Genomic DNA, 24,009 nt, shown 5'->3' on the forward strand with positions numbered 1-24,009 from the left:
GTTTTTCTCCCTATTCTGATGATGCATATGTGGCTCTGAATGGTGCTGTTTGTTCTTACCTACAAAACTCAATAAAATTGGTTGTCCAAAAAAAAAAAAAAAACCTAACTAGGATAAACTATTTGTGATAATATATCCTTATGCAATTTTGGTATAATTCTTTACAGCTGTTGTATCTGTAGTGGAGAGAACAGTTGCTGTGAGTCTTAAAATGGGAAATGCTACTTTTGCGTTACCGCCAATAACTCTGCTCTCCCTTAATCAATGTGCTCAAAGTGTGAACAAACATAGCTACAGGGACCATATTGCGGCCAAATTTTGTTCTGATTCGTTTCCTGTGCCAAAGGCCGATAGTATTAGAAAAGTTATTAGCATTCCATAAATTCTATTACTGCATTTCTTCCCCGAAAGTCCCTTTCACAAAGTGGTACTTGTAATGGCATTGCAATCTCTGTCCTTTGAAGGATAGAAGTATAATAAAGGCACTTTGCTAATGCTGTGACTTTTGGGTCTCCATCTCAGCATTCATACCAGGGCTCAAGAATTTGCAGGATTCCTGCCTCATAAATATTAAGAATGCTAAATTTCAGGAAATCTTTACAGACAGACTCTTTGGATTGTGTTGGGCTTATACATCTGTCTCAGTTCAAAGAATTGGCTTGGCCATCTCACCTATGCTTTGAAAACATAGTCTACAATGCAGGTTGGCCCTAAATACATTTAGCCCCCGATTAGTTGGCATGTTAATTTTGCCCCCTGCTGGAGTCTGATTGAATTACTGCATGGCACTGAATGTTCAAAGAAGCATCCATGTTGTTGTTCTTACACTGCATTTAACTTTTGCATACCACACTTTAATGGTGCCAAACAAAGATTTTTTTGGAGGGTCAGCCTACAGTAATGTATGTCCTGGGATAATGATGGCGTGCAGCTGAAAGATTGATAATGGCTTCATTGTCCCAAACAAAACTGTAAGGTTCACAGATTCACACATCTCAGTCAGTTCACCAGATACCTCTTGATGATGCCCTTCACTCAAGGTAGGTGGCAGCAATCAGCAGACATTTTACACAATCCTGGTGAATGTGAACAAATAAAATCCACGAACTGCTAAAAAAAATAGTTTGCACAACATTACACTCCTTAGTGATCTGATTTATTAGCAGTTTGCTAACAGTCCATGGGCTAGTAAAAGTAAATCCATATAAAATGTTAAAACTGCAGTAAATCGCTTAAAGAATGCACATTAGATATATTATGGTTGAGATATAAAGTAAACATTTATAAATCACTGAAACTGTGCATCTGTGGGTATTGACTACATTGGAGAAGTAACACACCGTTACACCTGCTATAACAGAAAGAACCATAAATGTGAAGTATGTTAGAGAAGTTAACCATAACTGGAAAATTTCACTGGATTTGTGTGTGCTGTATATCTAAACACCCCATCTCCTAAATTAAGTTTTTTTTCTTTTGATGTGTAATACATTTTCTAAACCCCTACAGTCCCTTATCTCTCTCTCTCCCACCAAAAAATTGCAAAAGCCTCCAGCCACTCTTCCTTTATATTTAGAGTGATACATTTTGTAATTGTTCATATTGAATTATGTTTTTCAAACATAAAATTAAAATAATAATAGTCACCAGCTTTTACTGTTAAATTAACAGTGCCTAGCACCTTGTTTAAAGAAAAAACCTGCCAAATCACGCCAGCCCAAATCTTTTCACCTCAACTCAGTGTGGTAGACCACATATTATCACTTTTGTGCACCCTTAAACCTTAAGTATTTACAAACTTTGTAGTGCTCCCAGTGCCACTTAAATCACTTCATAGCACATCTTGCAAATATACTTATTAACTAGTTTTCGTTCTTGAAACCTAGATGCCTTTTGGAATCAGAAAGTTATCAGTAATCTCAGGCAAAACAGGTGATTTGCTTGCTTCAGTTTTGTTAGCAGAACATTGCATAAGGGAGGCTTTATCAAGCCAAGCATTCTCTTTGCACCTCTAGGTAGTGTCAGAATAGTTTAGTCCTCTGATCTAAGCATCCTGTTATTTTAGGTCTCTGATATAGCTCTACCTTAAAATGGAGATGTTCTTTCATAGATTGCTAAGGCAGGGTTTTATGTTATCAGTAAGTCTAGCTGCCTTGTTCTTGTTCACCTGAGGAGCTGGATTGTTTTGCCTGGACAGTTACAAAACTGGTATATTTCTATAGTCCCATATATATGTATGCCTAACTAGATGTGTGCTGTGCACATTGTAACAGTGCAGATGGTGTTGTGTGATAGGACGATGAATTGAACATATTTGTGATAGACCCTCCTTTTTGAGGTGTTTATTTTCTCTGCCCTCTCTAGTGAGGCTGCCTGGACTCCTCTGGACCTGCCATCACTGATAGCAGAGAATCTTCCTGGCTATTGTGAGCATGTCTTCTGGAAGATGGTACTGCTATTACCAGACAACGAGGATAACCAAGACGATGGCTGCAGCAGGTGAGTGTTTGCAAGAGGATTACTGGATACAGGAAATATGATCAGATGACGGGGTTATCCAGCGATGGGTGGGTATTGCATTAATAAAGCATTCCTGGTTGGACAGGTTGTAGTGTCTCTGTATTAGTGAATTGTTGCAATGACAGTTTTGGTTGTCCGACTGGGCGGAGTAGGACATAGGACTGGTGTGCTGGCGATGGATGGATGTTGGTAAGATTTAAAAAGAATAATGATTGGGTAATTCCAGAAGTCAAAGGGCTTCTAGATGTAACCATGGGAGTTGCTAAATGGCCTCGACAAGCGTTACTTAAGGGTCAGGATTGCCAAGCAACAGAGAAGATTACTAGGGTACAAAGGCTGCTTTATTGAGAAGGGAGGCCGACCCGTGGATTATCAGGACATGGTGAATTATCGAAGTGAATGGAATTAACAACATAGGTGCACAATGAAAGAGAGAATAGGGAAAAATATGAGGGCCTGAGGGAAATGTGTCTGCTAACACTGTCAGTTGGATATGACCATAATCCTACTGAAAATGCCAAAAGCTTCCACTTCCAGCACTGGACGAGTAACTTGTTGCACATGTAGCAGATGATCTCTTGCCCCACTTTTTTGTCATTGTGTGCTTTATTAGTCATGGTTTATGTGAAAAAGTAAAAAGGTTAGAAGTTGTATGGTCCGTGAAGAATTGCTTTATTCCTAAAACTGGTGACATATGTTAGTTATAAGATCCTTGCCATCCTGAATTTCACTGCTGAGCAATATCAGCACAGCAAGAACATTGTCTTCCATTATTTCATCCAAGATATCAATACCAATAATTTTCTGTCATGTTGTGTTAATTTAGGGGCACAACTACTTGATGTAAAGTAAATGTCACTTATAAACATCTTTCATCTCAAGCTGTCTGGGCATCCTCATCAGAAACCCCACTGCCTGCAAGAGACCTCAGATTATCACATGCTATCTGTGAGAAATTCAATCTGCCCCATATTTTGTTTTTTTTGCATTCTAGTACTTGTAACGCTCAGCTATTTCCTTCTGCAGATACTTTATATGAACCTTTGGAATTTTACTCCAAGTACTGCTTCACTAAAGCCAGGAAGTACTCAATAATGTTGCCTGCAGAGTCCAAACACAGTGACTTGACTTCAAGTTCTGTCTCTTTTGCAGTGACATTAGTTCAGTTTTTTTCTGACTCCCTCCAAGTGTACAGTAGCAGTGTAAGCCTCGGTATCTAAGCAGCGGAGGCGCTCCAATATTTGTGCGTCTGCTTCCCTGAGAGTGCTCAGAGTCTGAAAGAGCTCGGGAGTAGTGGCTGTCCTCCACTCCACCTCTGTATATTAATGCTCGGCTGCATCCAGTTCCCAGAGTCGGACTCCAACCAGTGTCTGTATGCACTTTCCCACCTGAAGACCACCTTAAAGGCCTCCCATTCCACCACTGAGGAAGCCAAGCCCTCATTGCGCTCAAAGAAGATTTGGATTGAGCTTGCGAGTATGTGTCTCAGAAAGGTGGGTCATCCAGTGTATATGGCTGTAGCTGCCATGTTGGTATCGGAGAAGCCCTTCATCCCCATTGTGGACGTAGTATTAGGGAGTTATGGCTAGAAATTTCTCTACCCTGATAGTCCGGGAGGGGATGTATGGCAAATTGTATGTGAACAAACAATGCTGTCAAGGTGGATGTAGACTTTATGAACTGATGAATAGAATGAGTAGAGTCTAACTCCTAGGTTTGGTTGCCACCAGACGTCTGCCAAGGCTTATTGTTGCAGCCACTGGTCCAGATACCTAGTGGTGGTAACTGTGGAGAGTGGCAGGTAAGATTGATCCAGGTCGGGGTCCAATACTGTGTTAAAGGCCTACTTAGAAGCCTAGCGATGTGTGCCCACAGTGCTAGGTTGAGAGACAACCGCTGTAGGAGTTGAGATTGTTATGTGTTGGGGCACAGATACTACATATGATTGCCATGTAGGTGCACCTCAAGGATAATGAATCTACCTTGTGAGTCCACCTATTGCAACAGAACCTCCAATGGGGCCCCCGCATTCACCCATATTAGGGCCCGCTAGCATATTCTAAGTAGTTGGTTGTGCATACCTGACTCCTCCGCTGTTTCTTAATTTGGGCCCCCTCTAGGTGTGTGATCTGTGACTCTTGTAGCAGAGCTATGTGTACCCCTTTATGTTTAAGTCAGAAAGGTGCATACGCTGTAGCGTTTGATGGGAGTGTGCATCCCTCAGATATTCCAGGAGAAGCACATTGCAGGAGCCAAGCGTCATGTGCCTAGAGTAGTTATGCCTTTCCTCAGTTCCCATGTGGAGGCAAAGGTAGCCGAGATTGAGGTTTGGAAGGGTAGAGTTAGGGAAGCCCCTCCTGAGAGAGTACAACCTGGGGCCAGTGATCGCCATACTATGAGGTCAAGAGGCAAACAAACATCAAACTGTAAATGATAGCAATATTGCGGGCAGCAAGGCAACAGCCTTTTGCCCGCGCAACATGTCCAGTCCATCAGAAGTGGGGGGATACCACTAAAGAGGGCTTTAGGGAGTGCTCCCGTCTAGGTCCTTGATTATATAATTTGGGATGGCCCTGTGTGACCTAGAGAATTGCTGGTGGTGCGGGCATGGTCATATCAGCTTCACAAACCCAGGGTCAACCGTGGGGTGGGCCGGATAGGTGTATCCTCCCCCAGCAGCAGCGCACCGTCTGTTCATATAAATTCATCCACAGATTGAGAGTCCCCCGGCTCCTGATCGGGTAGAGCCGCAAAAGTGCACTGCCTCCGAAGCTGCTAATGAGTCTAAATGATCTGATTGTCCCCCTCCCCCCCCACCTCCTTGTCTTGCATCTTAGCTTCTAGCCAATCCCAGGCCTCACATGGCTCCATGATAAACAAGGACTCATTACTGTGGATCATTTTCAGCTTGGCATGGAAATGAAGTGCATACTGCAAGCCTAGGTTTCTCAGTTTGCGTTTCACCCCCAAATAAGAGGCTCGTTGGTGCAGGACTGCCAGGGTGTAATCTGTAAACAGGAGAATCTGATGAGTGACTTGAAGAATGGGGTTAGCCTTAAGAATTGCATTGCGGTCTTTGAAGTGTAAGAGCTTTGGCGCAGCGGGGCCCCCGGTGGTGGGCGCTGTGTCAGGACCAGATAGGTGTGCTCGATGTATAGTTTCTCAGCCGGTACCAGCTCTTTAAACCATTGCTCCTGGTGGTCCACCATGTTGATCACTCGCAACCTTCTGGAAGGCCTATAATACGGATATTGCTCCGTTGGTCTCGCCCCTCTGCATCTTCAGCCCTCGTTTCCAGGATGTTCACCCTCTCCATGAGATCCCATATTTACTATTGAAAATCGGAGACTTGAGGCTGAAGATCAGTGACTGTCCTCTCCATGAGGGGCATTCATGCTGGGAACTTTTATGATCATGTTGGAGCAAATTACTTTCCATTGCCACTGCATTTACCTTCGTCTCTAGGCGAACTCTGGAGGTCTTGATGGTAGCTAGGAGCACATTGAATTTGTCCCATCTGGATGTATGTGCCACCGCCTCCCGGCTGTTGCATTTGATGGAGGACTCAGTCAGTTGAGTCCACCATCTATGAGCCGGAGCTGCATTAGAACATTGTGCACAGAATTTTCAGCAAGTGGGGTTTCCACTGATTGACATTTTAGCAAGAACAGGTACTTTCAAATGTTCTGCTTCCTGGAGATGGATGCTATCAGTTCTATTGGAGACCTCTGGAGTCAGAACTGGCCATTAGACCGTGGCTACATTTCCTCACTTTCTCATTCGAAGGGTCATCCAGAAAATTAACAGTGTCACTTGTGATATTGATCACACTAAACCGTTCAAAGCACCCATTGATCATGCCACAGTGCAGTAGCCAACTGCTACACCAGAAGGTAGCTCATTACACTTTTGTTGATTCTCGTCCTTACTGCAGGGTCACCACCAGATTTTTTGCCTTTATCCTCTACTTTTTGCTGAATTTGTTTTTTCTGGCCTAAGGACTCTGTGCACTTTACCATTGCTAACCAGGGCTAAAGTGCTTGTGCTCTCTCTTCAAAACATGGTCGAATCCGCCTCCAGCTAATTGAAATATTTAATTAACGTATAAGCCCTAAGTAAAGTGGTACTACATGTACCCAGGGCCTGTAAATTAAATGCTACTAGTGGGCCTGCAGCACTGATTGTGCCACCCACTTAAGTAGCCCATTAAACATGTCTCAATACAATAAAATGTATAAAGCACACGGCTGCTTCTGGAGAAGCGTCCCGGCGCTAGCGGCCTAATTGTGGCACAGGTGACTAGTCAGACATCAGAACAGGAAGTCTGTACATCAAAATGGAAAGTCTTCAGAACCTTACGAAAAACTGGTTTGGAAGGAGCAAAGCGAAGAGTGGAAGGCAATGAGTTCCATAGTTTAGAGGTCAAAAAGGAGAAGTAGCCGCCTCCTCCTCTTCATGATTTGCAGACCCTGGGAACACGTAAACATGTTTGCCCATTGGAGCGCCAGGATCTCCCCTGTTGGAAGGGAGGCAGTCTTCTTAAATATTAAGGGCCTTTTTTTATTGCAAGCTATGTAAGCAAATATTAGTGCTTTGAATTTAACAAGGCTGCCAATCGGCAGCCAGTGTAGACTGCTCATAGAGGGCGAGACAGGTGAGCGAGCCTGGATGTTCTTGATCAACCGAGCTGCAGTTTACTGAATGATCTGTAGGCAGGTTAGCAGATACAATGGTAGACCCAGATAAAGGCTATTAGCATAATCTAGCTTTGAGGTTACCAAGACACGAATGAGGGTCTTACAGTTAGACATGAATGACGGTCTTACAATTTTACACAGGAATCAGATGGAGCATCTTTCTGATAGAGTTCAGTGTGAGGAAACAGCTGGCTGACACAGTTCTAACCTGAGGTTCAAAAGAGGAGTTGAATTTGATGCCTAGAATTCTTACCACAGACGATGGAGTGGGGAGGAAGGGTGCCCAGCCCTGAAGGCCACCAGTTGTAAGCGTCTGGGTGGTTGTCAGTGTCAATAGAGTATTTCTGTTTTGTCAGAATTCACTTTAAGGCAACTAACATTCATCCATTCACCAACGGCCCTAAGGCAGCTCTTGAAAGCGGCCAAAGCTTCCACATCCTTCTCCTGATATGGAAACATAAGCTGAGTGTCGACAGCATACAAGATCACTCTCACACCCCCAGCTTCCCCAAGTTTAGCCCAGGGGCCAAGCAGGTATTAAAAAGAATCTGGCTCAGGGCAGAACCCTCAGGCATCCCGCAATCAAGTGGTGTGACCGAGGACGTGAAGGGAAGAAGACCATTTTATCCAGTATTGGGGTATCTTTCATAGATTCACATGCCTGAATCATTCCCTGTCGCCGAGGCGGGAGTCCCACGGTAAATACAAAAGTAGTGCCAAGAGTAAATAATAGTAGTAGGTTAAAAGAAAAAGCTTAAGGCCTAAGTCTTAGTAGCCTATCTACATCATTATAGAAAAAAGAACCAAAGATTGGTCCCAGCCAATCAGCTGCCAGCACCCTCCAGAACCTTCCCAGCAGAGGCAGTTCTCCTCAGATTTTCACCGCACGTCGTGTGTGAAGGGAGTCTCCCTGAGCTCTGCTCAGTTTCTTCAGCTATTACTACTTTTTGGAACATACTTCATTTCTCTGACCCTATTAAGGCAGTAATATGGCAGAGTGGCAGGAAACAAGGTAATAGACTACGAAATATGTCTAACCTTTCCTCAATAACTCTCACGTTCTGAGAGATGAGGCTATTATTGGGACTACAGAGACTTTCATCTGTCACTTCTGATGAGAACGACGAGGATTGCTTCACCTCATAGGAGAGGTCAAAGGGAGAAGTCGCGCCAGGAACCTCCTGAGGGCGCGCAAAAAAGCCATAAAGACCTACCTTGAGTCTTGATAGGCATTTCTCACAGAGAGAGGCAAGTGGGAAAAATCTCCTCAGAGGCTGATCTTACAACTCCCTTTTCATCCCTACATCAGGGAAATCTGTTTAACCTGACATTAAGGAGTCTATTACAAAACTCCGTGTCTAATATTACTGCCACAACAATATTGACCTCATCTACGATGGCCTCGTCTATGATGGGCCTCCTATGATGGTCGTCTACGATGGTCATCTACGACTGCCTCATCTACGACGGTCGTCTACGACGGCCTCGTCTACGACGGTCGTCTACGACGGCCTCGTCTACGACGGTCGTCTACGACGGCCTCGTCTACGACGGCCTCGTCTACGACGGTCGTCTACGACGGCCTCGTCTACGACGGTCGTCTACGACGGCCTCGTCTACGACGGTCGTCTACGACGGCCTCGTCTACGACGGCCTCGTCGACGACGGCCTCGTCTACGACGGTCGTCGACGACGGCCTCGTCTACGACGGTCGTCGACGACGGCCTCGTCTACGACGGTCGTCGACGACGGCCTCGTCTACGACGGTCGTCGACGACGGCCTCATCTACGACGGTCGTCGACGACGGCCTCATCTACGACGGTCGTCGACGACGGCCTCATCTACGACGGTCGTCGACGACGGCCTCATCTACGGCCTCATCTATGATGGTCTCACCCACGAATGGCCTCATCTATGATGGCCTCCTCTACAATGAGATTGCCCAGGACAGCCTCATCTCGAAGAAAAACTCCTCATACGATTGCCTTATCTAGGTCTGCCTCATTTACGGATGGCCTCCCTATGATTACCTCATCTATGATGGTATTGTCTATGACCATCGTCTACGACAGCCTCATCATGTATGGATGGCCCCATCTACGAATGGCCCCATCTACGAATGGCCCCATCTACGAATGGCCTCGTCTACGAATGGCCTCATCTACGAATGGCCTCATCCACAAATGGCCATCATAGGACTGCCTCATCTATGGTTGCCTCATCTATGGTTGCCTCATCTATGGTTGCCTCATCTATGGTTGCCTCATCTATGGTTGCCTCATCTATGGTTGCCTCATCTATGGTTGCCTCATCTATGGTTGCCTCATCTATGGTTGCCTCATCTATGGTTGCCTCATCTACGGATGGCCTCACCTATGATTGCCTCATCTATGATGGCATTGTCTATGACGATTGCCTCATCTACGGATGGCCTCACCTATGATTGCCTCATCTATGATGGCATTGTCTATGACGGTCGTCTACGACAGCCTCATCTATGATGGTTGTGCAGGACGGTCATCTATGACGACGGCCTCGTCTGCAATAACCTCGCCTACATACCCATGTCTACGACAGCAAAGTCTACGATGAGTTCGTCTATGATGGCCTCATTTATGACTGCATCCTGTACATAATTTAATACAGTGGGCAAGAACTAGGCTTCTACTGCCAGTTAGTCGAGCAGACAGAATGTTTCCTTTATGATTTTAAAGAAGAGTCCTGGAAGATCTCGAGTGTGGTACCTATACTAGACTACATCTATTCTAGATGAAAAGAAATACTGTGCACCTGCTAAAGCCCATAATGTCTAATGGGTCACCCTCGGCCAGCTTCAATAATTTTACAGGCCGCCCAACAGTGAAAAATTCTCTACCATGGCAGCGGCCTCTATTAGAGCTGCCAATCCTCTAGCCATAACCGGCTGTTATGACCGTCAAATGTGGTCAGACATGGCGAGTCTCATTGACCTCATTCCTGAGGACCGAAGGCAGAAAGCAAGAAAGATTCTGTTGGAAGGAGAATGTGCCGCATCGGAAACTATAGATGCGCCTTGGACATAGTGAACACCAACTTTCGTCAGCTAGCAGGGGCTGCAGTGTTTGGACACCAGGGATGGCTTAAAGCCACTACTTTCAAGCCTGAGGGGCAATCAAAGATTCTAGACATGGCCTATGATGAAGAGGTTTTTGGTTTGGTGAACATATTGATGAAACCCTCTTAGATATAAAAATTAACACGGATACTGCAGGATCATCAGGCACCCTTTAATACGGGTGCAGATCTTTCGGAGGAGCGAGAGGACGTGGTTTTTTCGTCAAGAGGAGGATACCAAAACCAACAGAATAGGCAGTATCGATCCCAGTACAGCCTTACAGCCAGACATCATACCGTCAATAGTCTACGGCTAGTTTCTCCCGTCAGGGTGGTCGAAAGAGATCGCAGTATCAAGGCCGAGACGCTAACAGGAAGCAGTGATCTCCGTAGGGCACCAACCATTTTACCCTTCTTACCCGTGGGCCAGAAGATATCAGCTTTGTTCACAAGTGGCAGGAAATTACATCAGACCAATGGGTTCTAGACCTAGTAACCAATGGCCACACCCTGGAATTCATCAAAGAGCCACCTATTACTTTGCCCAGGGGTCCCCCTCGTCGTCATGAGATTTTGAGTTGTTTAAACAAAGGAGATTTTATGGCTTCTCTGGATATGGAAAATGCGTATTTCCACATACCTATCCACCCCAAACATCACAAATATCTTCGCTTTCAAGTGCCTTGCGCACATTCAGTTCAAAGTGCTCCTGTTTGGGCTGAAATTGGCACCAAGAACCTTCACGAAGTGCTTGGCACCAGTGGTAGCAGCATTACGATCTCGAGGAATACATGTGTTCCCTTATCTAGACGATTGGCTGCTCAAAGGTCCTTCAGAACATGAAACCAAGATTGCCACAGCAGAGTGTATCCATCTCTTCTCTTCTCTGAGGCTGTTTCTCAACGACAGCAAATCAGTTACGTCCTCTCCAAGTCATGTTTTTTCTCGGAGCAAGGTTACACACGGTCCAATGCAACGCATTGTTGTCACTTGGTCGCCAACTGCATCTTCACAAATTGGCAAGGTTAATTGAAAAAAAAAAAAAAAAAAAAAAAAAAGAGGCCAGTTTCAGTCCGAATGTTCGCTTCGCTCCTGAGGATGTGCTCTTCAATGATACATCTCATACCCTTGGTACGGCTCAAAATGCGACCTCTTCAGGAGGAACCGCAACTTCAATGGCAACAAGCCATGGATTCGTTTGACGATACCATCAAGGTCACGCCGCACATGATAAATTATCTACATTGGTGGTCGCAGACAGAGAATCTAACCCAGGGTCTCACGTTCCTACAGACCATTCCAGATTTCGTTTTAATGACCGATACCTCCATGGAAGTATGGGGAGGTCATCTGCGGGATTTGATCTCAAAGATAAAAACAACAGCAGATCAACAGGCTGAGCGTCGCGCCGTTTATCTGTTTTCTCCAAGCATTCCTCCCGAGGATTAAGGGTTCGTCGGTGCTAGTCCGGACTGGCAATACCATCAGCATGTATTGTATCAACAAACAAGGAGGTTAAAAATCAGCTATGCTCTCGCAAGAAGCTTAGGAATTGTAGGAATAGGTGACTTTCCACAAGATGCCCTGAGAGCCAAACACTTCAGGGGTCTGCTCAATACCCTGACGGATACGCTGAGCACGTCTCAGTCGGACTGTTAAGACTGGAAGCTGGAAAAGGAACAGGCGACCACAGTGTTCCAAGCTTGGGGTAAGCCAGCCCTGGACCTATTCACAACAAGAGAGAACAAAGAATGTCAATATTATGCCAGCAGGTTCCCTCAACAGGGATTGGTGTATACGCTTTTCCCTAATACCATTGATTCCGAAGGTGCTCCGCAAGATGAAGTTGGAAGGTTGCTGTCTAATTCTGATTGCACCCCGTTGGCCAAGACAATATTGCTTCCAGGAACTTCTACTATTGTCTCAAGGCAAACCCATTTGCCTTATGCTGACGCCTATGATGTTGTCAAGGGTCGGAGGCCAAGTGGTTCATCCGGACCCACAGTCACTGCACTTGCAGGCATGGCTCCTGATTTCTTAGAGTTCAAGGACCTCAGCATTTCACAAGACTGTCGTGAAATATTGGCCAAATCTCGTGCCCAAAGCACAATCAAAACTTATCACTTCAAATGGAACCGAATTTGCTGTTGGTGTGAGGCAAATAATATTCACTCAATTCAAGCTACTGCAGAACAAGTTCTCCATTATCTGCTTTCTCTAGCCAAGTCTGCGCTTACTTTTTCACCGGTCAAAGTACATCTTGCTGCACTTTCTAGATTCAGGAAATACTCAAAATTCCCTTTTCTCTGCTCGCCTTTTCTTATCAAACAATTTATAAAAGGAATCTTCCGAGCCTTCTCTCCAGAGTGGGAACTCATCACTGTGCTAGTGCAGTTAATGAGGCGTCCATTTGAGCCTATCCATAAAGCTGATCTCAAATTCCTCACTTGGAAGGTTGCCCATTTACTGGCTCTTACCTCGGCAAGAAGGGTTAGTGAAATCCAAAATTTCACTATAAATGAACCCCCTTTTACATTTTGCTTGGGAATATGTAACCCTTCAAACAAATCAGTTTATTTCTTAAGGTACCATAAAATTTCACTTGAACAAACCGGTAAGATTAAAAACATTCTTTCCGGATCCATCCACTCCAGCTGAAAGAACATTACACTCGCTGGATGTTACACACTGTTTTAAGCTCTACCTACAGAAAACTAAGGATATCAGACGATCCAACCGGCTGTTTGTGGCGAATGGTCAAGCAACTCTTGGAAATGCTGTAACAAAGCAGAACAATAGCCAGATGGCTGGCATCTGCTATTCTTTTTTGCCACGACAAGGCTAACAGACCTTTGCAGAGGAAAGTCAAAGCTCATTCAACAAGAACAGTATTGACGTCGACCGTTTTATTTGCTGGAGTAACTCCGGAAAATATGTTGTGCTGCGACATGAAAAAATGTCCACACGTCGATGAAGCATTACTGTCTTCAATTTTCGCATCAAGATGATGCAGCGGTTGGACAGGCTGTTCTATGCCATCTTTTTCATTAAGACCAGACTCGGATACTTTGCCCTTTTATGTATTATTCCATTCTTTAATATTCATGTAAATGTACAGTTTTATATATCAGCAAGATTTTAAATATTTGTGTGTATATATATATATATAATAGCTAATACTTGGATATAGCTTTGCTTCCTTTAAGACTACTCTTTTTAAAAAAAAAAAAAAAAAAAAGGAAAATGTGTTTTTTCAAGCACTGTGGATGCTATTTGGGAGTTTATGAACCAGTGTCTCCCACCATCCGCAAACGACAGTATATGGTTATACTGCTTACTACTCTGATTCAGGCATGTGAATCTATGAAAGATACCCCAATACTGGATAAGAAAACAAGTTACTTACCTGTAACTACAGTTATCCAGTATTGGTATCTTTCATAGATTCACATGCACCCACCCTCCTCCCCGGCTAGTCAGTTCTCTATATCTGGTATACTTACTTCTCACTTGTGCTAGGAAAATCTGAGGAGAACTGCCTCTGCTGGGAAGGTTCTGGAGGGTGCTGGCAGCTGATTGGCTGGGACCAATCTTTGGTTCTTTTTTCTATAATGATGTAGATAGGCTACTAAGACTTAGGCCTTAGGCTTTTTCTTTTAACCTACTACTATTATTTACTCTTGGCACTACTTTTGTATTTACCGTGGGACTCCCGCCTCGGCGACAGGGAATGATTCAGGCATGTGAATCTATGAAAGATACCAATACTGGATAACTGTAGTTACAGGTAAGTAACTTGTTTTCTTACATCTGTCTTCCAGATAGGACTTGAGCAAGGCCCATGCTGAGCCTTGGACACCCCCACTTCATAAACCTTCCAGGAAAATGGAGTGAGAGTCCATGTCGAAAGCAGCTGACAAATCATGGAGGACAATCATGGCTGCCACCTCATGATTGTTATTGTCCTTAATGAATTCAGAGATCTCCAAGAGGGCAGATTCCAGGCTGTATCCTGCACGAAAGCCAGACTGAGTGTCATGAAGCAGGTGGTTATGTTCTAAACAATGGGAGAGTTGTTGGTTGACCGCAGGCAACCGAGAAATTGGTCTGAAGTTGCTATGCACCTTGGGGTCCGCATTAGCTTTCTTCAGTTAAGGTAGTAGTAAATCCTGCTTTCAACTCTGTGGCACTATAGCTGCCTCCAACGAGGCATTCATCAATTTATTAAAGATGGTATTAATCAGCGGAGCAGCAAGTTTAAGAATGTCTGGAGGGCATGGGTCAAGAGGTGACCCAGATTGGCAGCTGGGCAGCAAGATAGACAAGTCCTTTAAGGGATTGGGTTCAACATTGGTCAGGAGAAATACGCCTATCCGTGTTAGGGATGAGTGGCTCTTGTGGGAAAAGGCCTGCCATTGCAGCCTGTGTGTGCAGTTTAACTGACATGTCGATCTAACAAAGTAAACCTTTTGCCAGGCTTAAACTTTCCTTTTTAATACATATAAGACACCCCTACAGTAGGCCCTGGACATCCCAGAGGGCAGGGTACAAGGTATTTAAAAAGCTGGACATGTACTTTTTAGTTTTACATTTCCTTGTCGTGAAAAATTCTTACATTTGTTTTTCACTATTGCAAGGCCCACCTCTCCCGTAGGATAACATTGGAATTACCTCATTACATATTAGAAGTGTAACTTCCATATTGGGAATAGGTGACCAGTTTATGTTTGGTATCTCTGGAATTGGAATTTAAAATCCTAACTTATGGTGAAGTCAAATTTTAAGTTATAATTTTGAAAATGCCACTTTTAGAAAGTTGTCATTTTCCTACCTTAGCATGTAGTGCCTGTGGCCTGTCTGGTCCCATGACTGGGTGTAGCTGACAGTTGAGCTTTGTGTATTTCTCCTAGACAGTCCACACTCAATAGGGATCTTAGATGTGCTTGGATGGGTCATTAATGGCAGGATTAGAGGGAGGAGTTGGGCACAGACCCATTTACACTTGAATAGGCTGTGTCCAGCCTCCACACAAAGGGCTGCAAACCCCCTGTAGTTAGTGTGGAGCCGGTGCAGGGGAGGCAGGATGCCATGGGACTTTAACAAAAGGAAACCTGTAGAAGCTTCTCCCTCACTTAAGGGGGTACAACTGGCTATAAATACTGTACCTCAGACACCAACTCTTCAGTACACTTCTGAACCTGTTGATACTCTGTTTAATATTTGAAAAGCGCACAAGTTATTCTTATACTTTGAAACCATGATAAAAGATATGCTGTCTTGGTGTGTCTTCTAACCAAAAGACCGAATAGTAATTGCTTCAACTTGCTTATAGCAATTTTAGTGCATCTTGGCTTGATATGCAGGTTTTTAACACTCGCCCTCAGGCTTAGATATTCTTCCATAATTTCATGTCACTTATCTAGAAACAAAGGATCCTTATACTCATGTTTCATTTAGGACACTCTTTTTAACCAAATGTTCATTGTAGCTGTGAGTCTATATGTGAAAATACTTGGTATCCTACAATTTCCTCATCATACGCAGTCCAAAGGATTGCGATAATCTGGTCTAAGAAACCCAGTGCATTTTGGGTTGCAGACCCTTTATCAGGGATACACTTTATATAAACATAACCAAAGTAGCGCTTACAGAAATAAAGCATTTGCGGGACAAAGAGAAAACGTGGTTCAGTGTACACTGGTGTTAGTTACGGGCACATTACACTACAGAGAAAGGTATACCACACATCTGCAAGACAAACTCTGCTATGCATTACTGAAGGTCCACTTAGCAGTCATAGTGGCATATACAGGTGGAGTAATAGGGAGAAGCTTCTTCCCCTCAACAGCTATAAAACATATGCTGGAAGGAGCAAACAGGATCTCAACCCTCCAGGGATGCATCCACACCTACATGGAACCTCAGTTTGGTGCTGACACAACTAATGAAAGCACTTTTTGAATCCATGATTACGTAGTACTCGGATATCTAACACTGAAAACAGTATTCTTAGGTACAATCACAATGTTAAAAAGAGTTAGTGAAATATAAGCACATACAACACAGAAACTAGATCTTCAAATTCAAAAGGATAAAGTAGTAATGAGAACGAACACACTGTTTACACCAAAGGCGGTATCACAGTTGGGTGTAAACCAAGTAATACACTTACCTGTTTTCTTCCTACAACTCAAGACATAATCTGAGAAAGCTCTACATACGCTGGATGTGAGATGGGCAATTATGTATTACTTTCAAAAGACTAAATCAGTCAGGAAGGGGGATACAGTTTTCATCTCCTTTGCACAAGCAAGCAAAGGCTCTCCAGTTAGAAATGAAACTATTGCAAGATGAATAGTCCAAACAAATGAGTTTCACAAAACAGCAGGAGTAACATTGCGAGAGAGGCCAAGGGCCTACATGGCAATGGCAAAGGAAGAAACCCTCCTTGCCTACATAGGAAATGTATCCTTAAATGACAGCTGCAGGCTGTCATATGGTCTTCCGCACATACCTTCACAAGACACTGCTGTGTGGACATTCAGGTCACTAGAGAGAATCAGGTGGGACAAAGTGATAAACCACTTGTTTGCTCTGTGGCTTATAACAATTTAAGGTCCTACTATCGTAGACAAGGGGCATTTGAGGGGTAGAGCACAGACCCCTGATTGTCTGTGATATGGGTAGAGTTCCTACCTCCACATGATTTGGAACTGTCCCCATATACATTCGTACTGGAGGACGGTAACCTCAAAGTTTACCTCAGTCTTTTGGGCACAACCCATACACCCCTCACTTCCTTATATTGGGTATCCCCAACAGCCGCGGTCGATAGTTGGAGTACCTGCAGGGCGGTGACGTGGGGAGAGGGAGGGGCAGGGTGGGGGGTAGTAAACTATGGATTACGGAGCTTTACAGGTAAATTAACATATAAATTAATAAAACGAATTTCGTTGCGTGCACTGCATCCCCAAATGCGATGCATTGCACGCAAAGAAATTCGTTTTATTAATGTATATGTTAACTTACCTGTAAACCGCCGTAATCCATAGTTGACTACCCCCCCCCCCCCCCCCCCCACCCTGCCCCTCCCCAAGTCACCGCCCTGCAGGTACTCCTACTATCGACCGCGGCTGATCCCCAATGACGAGGATCTCCCCAAGAAGCAGCTTCTTTTTTTCACACTAGGTTTTGCACTGGTGAAGTGAGATATTGCCAAAGTGTGGGGCAGTCCAACCGCCCTCCCCACTCTAAATCAATGGGTCACTGGTAGGGTGCACTGCATGAAGGCAGAGAGGTTGGTTTTTAGTGCATGAGGTTGCCCAAACACATTTAACAGAGTGTGAGGACCATGGCAATAACATTATGGCCTGGACTGGGACTCCGGATATTCTCAAACCACCTGGAGGAGTGGCGATGACCCCAGGGGGGAGGGAACCCCTCTGCAACTTGCGCAGCATGGCCTAAAGAGTAATGGAGGTGGGCCGAACGAGGGAGGTCTGCTGTTGGCAGGATCGGCATCTGCATCTGTCTGATGCTGTTAGATGGGGTTTAATGCTACTCTACTCAAGTATTCATCTATATTTATGTCTGACACATGCTAATTGTACAAGGCATGGTGGTGAGTTCTTCTTTTGTGGAGCTACAACCATAAAACCAATAAAAACTTCTTCATTTTTTTTTTTTTTTTAAAGAACACTTGTTTGCAAATGCACATGAGCAATTCCAGCCTCTTTAGCGAAGAGGATACAGCTACAAAGTCAATGCAGATCATGTGAATCCAGAAAAGATTCATGCAGCAAAATGCAAACGTTAGTTTTGCAGCGTGAATCTTTCTGGATTCACTATGCTGTGCATTATTCCGCGATCTTGTGGTTGGGTCCGGATTCGTAGTCTTTTCTTTGTTTTTTTTTTTTTTTTTTTTTGTAGCCCAGGTGGGCGGCGACGACCACCATTTGGTGCACCTTCCGTGACGTCGTCGTGACCTTTGGGGCGCCATCTTCAGATTATTTTTTCCGCCGTTGGGTCTGGATCGTCATCGAGAAGCTCCAGAGTTACAACCGAAGAAAGAAGAAAGAAAAGCGAGTTTCGTCGACAAATACATCGGAGTTTTCACAGGAAAGGAGGTTATTTCATCAGCAGCGCGAAGAAAGGAGGTTCAGCGCCCTTTTCTCTTCGACGACCTGGGAGAATGCGCACTCAGAGGCCCTGAGCGCAATGGACAAGACGCCATTCAAGTTCTGCCCAAACTGCCACCACAAATTCGCGCAGAAGGACCAGCATCCGGTCTGCAACCTCTGCCTACCGGTCGAACACCAGAGTAAGGACTGCAACGCCTGCTCAGCCTTCGCGCCGAAGACGCTCAGAGTGAGAGATCGGCAGAGAAGAGCCAACGCCAGCATGGATGGCAAGGGTAAGGCCCCGTCGCTCTACGATCTGGGCCTCTCCTCGGACGACGAGGACAACGTCGCCGGGACAGCCGAAAACTTCACGGTCGTAGAGACCGATAAGAAAAAAGAAGACGAGGTAAGAGAATCGTCGAGCGAAAAACAGAAAGTACCTCGAAAACACGAGGGTGACTCGAAAAAATCTGAGGGTAAGTCCACGAAGGGAGCCCCGGCGCCGAAAATTTCGACGACCAAAGGGGGAACCATGGACAAGAGGCCGAGCGGATCCTTAGAGAAGGACTCCCTGGTGCCGAAAGACGCCGAAAGGCAAGGGTCGTCGAAGACAACCCAGGGAGCGGCCCGATCGACACTGAAAGAACGATCGACGTCGACGCAAGTTTCGACGAAAAGATCCGCGGTCGACGCCGAAAGCATCTCCGAGATGGAGAAAAAGAAAAGGCGGCTCGAGGCCGAAATGGAGAACATCCTTCAAAGGAAGAAGGAGTTTGACGCCAAGATGAAGGAATTCAAGATTCCAACGATTTCATCGGCGGACGTCGTCGAGGTCGAGGAAGAATTCGACACCGAGGGACTGATGAGGGATCTAGAAGAGGAAGACGAGACCTATTATGAAGAGGAAGCCGAGGAAGAAGACCAACAGTCGGTCTACGGCTCGGCACCATCGACCAGCCACGAGATTGAATGGCAGGATCTCGACACCGAGAACCCGGAGGAGTCCGTGGACACGTACCCTTCGAGGCCTTCGCCACCCGACGACATCGGGGTGTACAATATGGTGGTCAGGAGCGCAGCGACAGCCTTCGGCGTCCAACTCGACGAAGAGAAGCCGAAAGCCGATTTTCTCGTCGAGACCCTGCTCCCCATCCAGACATCCAGACAAGGAGCCAGTTCCTCCCCATGCTTCAAAGCGTGATGAATCAGGGGAGAGAAGCCTTCAAGGAACCAGCGACCTGCCGGTCGATCACTCCGAGGACTGAGAAGAAGTATAAGCACTCTTCCCTCGACCCCCCTTACATCAAAGGTAGCGTGACCGCAGACTCCATCATAGCGTCCACGGCCAGGAGAAGGGCCAACGTACCAGCAACCTCGGGCCCACCACCTGATAAAGAGAGCAGGAGGATAGACCTCACAGGAAGAAAGGTCGAGAGGAACGCCGCTATGCACTGGCGCATGGCGAATTCCAATGCTCTCCTCAATAGACACCAGTACCAGCACTGGGACGAGATGGGAGAGCTAGTAAAGCATCTCCCCGAAGAATACCGCCAGAGAGCCTCACACCTAGTTGATGAAGGCAAAAACATCGCCAACTCCTGCATAAAGACGGCGTTGGACGGGGCAGAGACTTCAGCAAGACTCATGGCCATAGGGGTCACCGAGAGAAGGCATGCATGGTTAAGAATCTCAGGATTCAAACCGGAGGTGCAGAACAACATCCTTAGCACCCCCTTCAACGGAGAGACACTGTTCGGAGCAACAGTTGACGAGAAGCTCACCCAGCTAAAAAGAGATAACGAAACGGCGAGGTCCATGGGGGCCCTACAGCACAGGGGAAGGCAACCCCTCAAGGAGACCCTACGGTAGGGGAGGAAACCAGCAGGGCCCGTCGCACTAGACGTTCCAGCAGGGTCAGCAGGGTGAAGGTCACGGACAGGGTCAGCAGAAGCAAAACTGGCAGTACCAGCCCCGGGGCCAGTCCTTTCGCGGGAGAGGGAACGGACGTGGCCAGAGAAGGAGAGGGGGGGAGCAGCCCTCATCAAAGTGACTCTGCACGCAGGAGGACGCCTACCCTCGACATGCCCCCAAGGGTGAGGCGCGAAACAGTAACATCGAGGGGGAAAGAAGGATCAGAAGCCTACGTGCATACAACACCAGTAGGCGGAAGGCTGAGGCTCTACCTTCACGAGTGGCAGCGTATAACCACAGACAAGTGGATACTGAACATCATGCAGTACGGGTACTGCATAGATTTGGAAAGGAAACCGCCAAACAGGAAGCCAAGGGGAAGGCAAAGATCGGACCAAGAACTGACCCTACTCAGAGAAGAAACACGGAAGCTTCTACAAAAGGGAGCCATAGAGCCAGTGCCGTTCAGAGAACGCAACAAGGGGGTCTACTCAAACTACTTCATGGTCCCGAAGGTAGACGGGAGCCTCAGACCCATCCTAGACCTGCGATACCTAAACAAGTTCGTCAGAACGCAAAGGTTCAAGATGACTTCGCTGCAGGAGGTGCTGCCCCAAATAGGACACGGAGACTTCATGGTCACCGTGGACCTCAAAGATGCCTACCTGCACATCCCAGTAAACAGAAGACACAAGGGACTTCTAAGGTTCAACATAGACCAGGAACACTACCAGTTCACAACCCTGGCATTCGGATTAAAATCGGCACCAAGGGTTTTTACAAAATGCCTGTCGGCGGTCGCGGCCCACCTACGAAAGCAGGGGATACACGTCTACCCCTACTTAGACGACTGGCTGGTCAAGGCAAACTCGCGCGAAAAGTGCGCAGCGCACGCAAAACGCGTAACAGACACTCTCACGAACCTGGGGTTCTCAATCCACTGGGGGAAGTCGTCGATGGAACCGGAGCAGGTGAAGATTTTCCTGGGGGCAAAAATCAACTCCCTGAGCGGCACCGTGGTGCCCAGCGACAGGAGGACAGATGCCCTACTGAAGGAGACGCGGCTCTACCAGAAGGGGCGAGCTCTGACAGTGAGGGCGGTGAGCAAATTGATGGGGATGATGGCGTCGTGTATCCAGCTAGTGCCGAATGTACGCTTGCACATGAGACCATTCCAGGAATGGCTACAACAGCAATGGTCACAAGCAAACGGAAGTTGGGAGGATCTAGTGGTTGTTACGCACGCAGTGCAGGAGGAGATAACTTGGTGGAACAGAGACAACATGACAGCAGGGAGAAGCCTGACACCACCAAACCCAACAATGACCATTACCACAGACGCATCGCAAAAGGGATGGGGGGCACACATGGACAACCTCAGAGTGAGGGGTCTGTGGGCTCCAGCAGATGCGGTTCGCCATATCAATTACCTCGAGTTGAAGACAATCCTACTAGCCCTGAAGGCATTCCAGAGGCACCTGTACAACCAGAGGGTGTTGGTTCAAACAGACAACACCACGGCAATGTTCTACATCAACAAGCAGGGGGGGACACAGTCGTTCCCTCTCTCCTCTCTGGCTCAGGAGATTTGGAGATGGGCCATACCTCTCAGGATAGATCTACTGGCAATTCACCTACCGGGGAAGGACAATGTGGAGGCAGACTGGCTAAGCAGGCAGACCTCTGCATCTCACGAGTGGGAGCTCAATGGCCAGGAAACGAAGAAGCTTTTCCGGAGATGGGGAACTCCCACAATAGACCTATTTGCAACACGCCAAAATGCAAAATGCCAAAGCTTCGCGTCCAGGGAACCAGATTAGCAATCCCAGGGGAATGCCCTATGGATAAGCTGGTCGAGGACATTTGCCTACGCCTTTCCACCGATACCCCTGTTGCACACAGTGCTCAACAAGTGCAGGACCAGCAACATGACTCTAATCCTAGTGGCCCCGCAGTGGGCGAGGCAGACATGGTTCTCACAAATTCAAGAAATGGCGCAAGGCAATCCGTACAGGTTCGAGAGGAGAAAAGACCTGCTCTCAATGCAAAACGGGGAGGTCCTGCACCCAGAGCCAGAGACCCTCAACCTGGCAGCATGGCTCCTGAAGACCTAGAGTTCGCACACCTAAGGTTGCCTCAGAGCACTATGCGAGTGCTACGGGAGGCAAGGAAACCAACTACAAGAAAATGCTACAGCGCAAAATGGAAAAGATTCACGGTGTGGTGCAGGAAAAAAGGCCTGCAAAACAGAATGACAAGAGACTCAACTGTGCTGAGGTACCTCACACACCTTCTAAAGAGTAACCTCTGCTCGAGCTCCCTAAGGGTACACCTAGCAGCGATCGTTGCCTACACCAGAGGTGAGAAGGGTACAAGTTTCTTCACCTCGCAGGTGGTGAAGAGATTCATGGAGGGAGCCAAAAGAATGGCCCCCCCGAAAAGGTTGCCGCCGCCGGCATGGAATTTAAACGTGGTTCTGACGGAGCTCATGAAGGCGCCGTTTGAACCCATTCACAAGGCCACTCTGCAAATGTTGACGATGAAAACTGCCTTTCTAGTGGCCATAACCTCACTACGCAGGGTGAGCGAGCTTCAAGCACTAACGCTACAGGAACCCTACATTCAAATTCACAAAGACAGGGTAGTCCTGAGGACGGACCCACACTTCATGCCCAAGGTAGTGTCGGCGTTCCACATGAATCAGAGTATCCAGATACCAAGTTTCTTCCAAAACCCGACTACAAACGCAGAAAAGGCCCTGCACACCCTCGATGCCAGAAGAGCGGTGATGCACTACATTGAAAGAACCAAGGAACTCAGGAAGTCGAAGCAGCTGTTTGTGTCCTTTGCTACTAGCTTCATGGGTAGACCAGTGACCAAGGGCACCATCGCTAGGTGGATTGCCCTCACTATTCAATTCTGTCACAAACAGGCTGGACAGGAGCTAGCGGAGGGGCCCCAGGCTCACTCCACAAGGAAGAAGGGGGCCAACGTTGCCTTCCTGGCAAAAACGCCCATCCAAGACATTTGTCTCGCTGCAACTTGGGCATCTGTGCACACGTTCACAAAACACTACTGCGTGGACATTCAGATGAATAAGGAAGCACAGGTCGGACGATAGGTGCTACAACACATTTTCAACGACCAACGCTCATCTTCCACCCAGCCACCACGAAATTAGGAAAACCGCTACAAAGTCTATGCACAGCATAGTGAATCCAGAAAGATTCACGCTGCAAAACGAAAAGTTTCTTACCTGTCGGTGTAGTTTTGCAGCTTGAAGATCTTTCTGGATTCACTAGCGAACCCACCCACCTCCGCCAGGAAGATGAGGCTGGAGGAAGAGGGGGTGAAATGGAAAAGATCAAAGAAATGGAAACGTTCAGAAAATGGACAAAAGGATTAAGCAATCGCCTAGGGTAAAAAAAAAAAAAAAAAAAGAGGGAAAAAAGAACCCGAAGATGGCGCCCCAAAGGTGGGACTTCCGCAGGAAGCACGACGACGTCACGGAAGGTGCACCAAATGGTGGTCGTCGTCGTCGCCGCCCACCTGGGCTACAAAAAAAAAAAAAAAAAACAAAGAAAACACTACGAATCCGGACCCAACCACAAGATCGCGGAATAATGCACAGCATAGTGAATCCAGAAAGATCTTCAAGCTGCAAAAC

At 46.5% G+C, this 24,009-nt stretch overlaps 1 protein-coding gene across 1 annotated transcript in view; it reads left to right on the forward strand.

Annotated features, from left to right (window-relative positions):
- The window catches only part of MCM3AP (minichromosome maintenance complex component 3 associated protein), a 693,444-nt gene that overhangs the window by 519,447 nt on the left and 149,988 nt on the right, over positions 1-24,009 (forward strand). The window contains exon 20 of the mRNA XM_085645158.1: positions 2,365-2,499. Coding sequence (XP_085501284.1) covers positions 2,365-2,499 — 135 coding nt within the window. The remainder of the gene's footprint in view (positions 1-2,364; positions 2,500-24,009) is intronic.

Source organism: Triturus cristatus, chromosome 3_1 (genome assembly GCF_964204655.1).
Source record: "Triturus cristatus chromosome 3_1, aTriCri1.1, whole genome shotgun sequence".
In the NCBI taxonomy this organism is placed as follows: domain Eukaryota; kingdom Metazoa; phylum Chordata; class Amphibia; order Caudata; family Salamandridae; genus Triturus; species Triturus cristatus.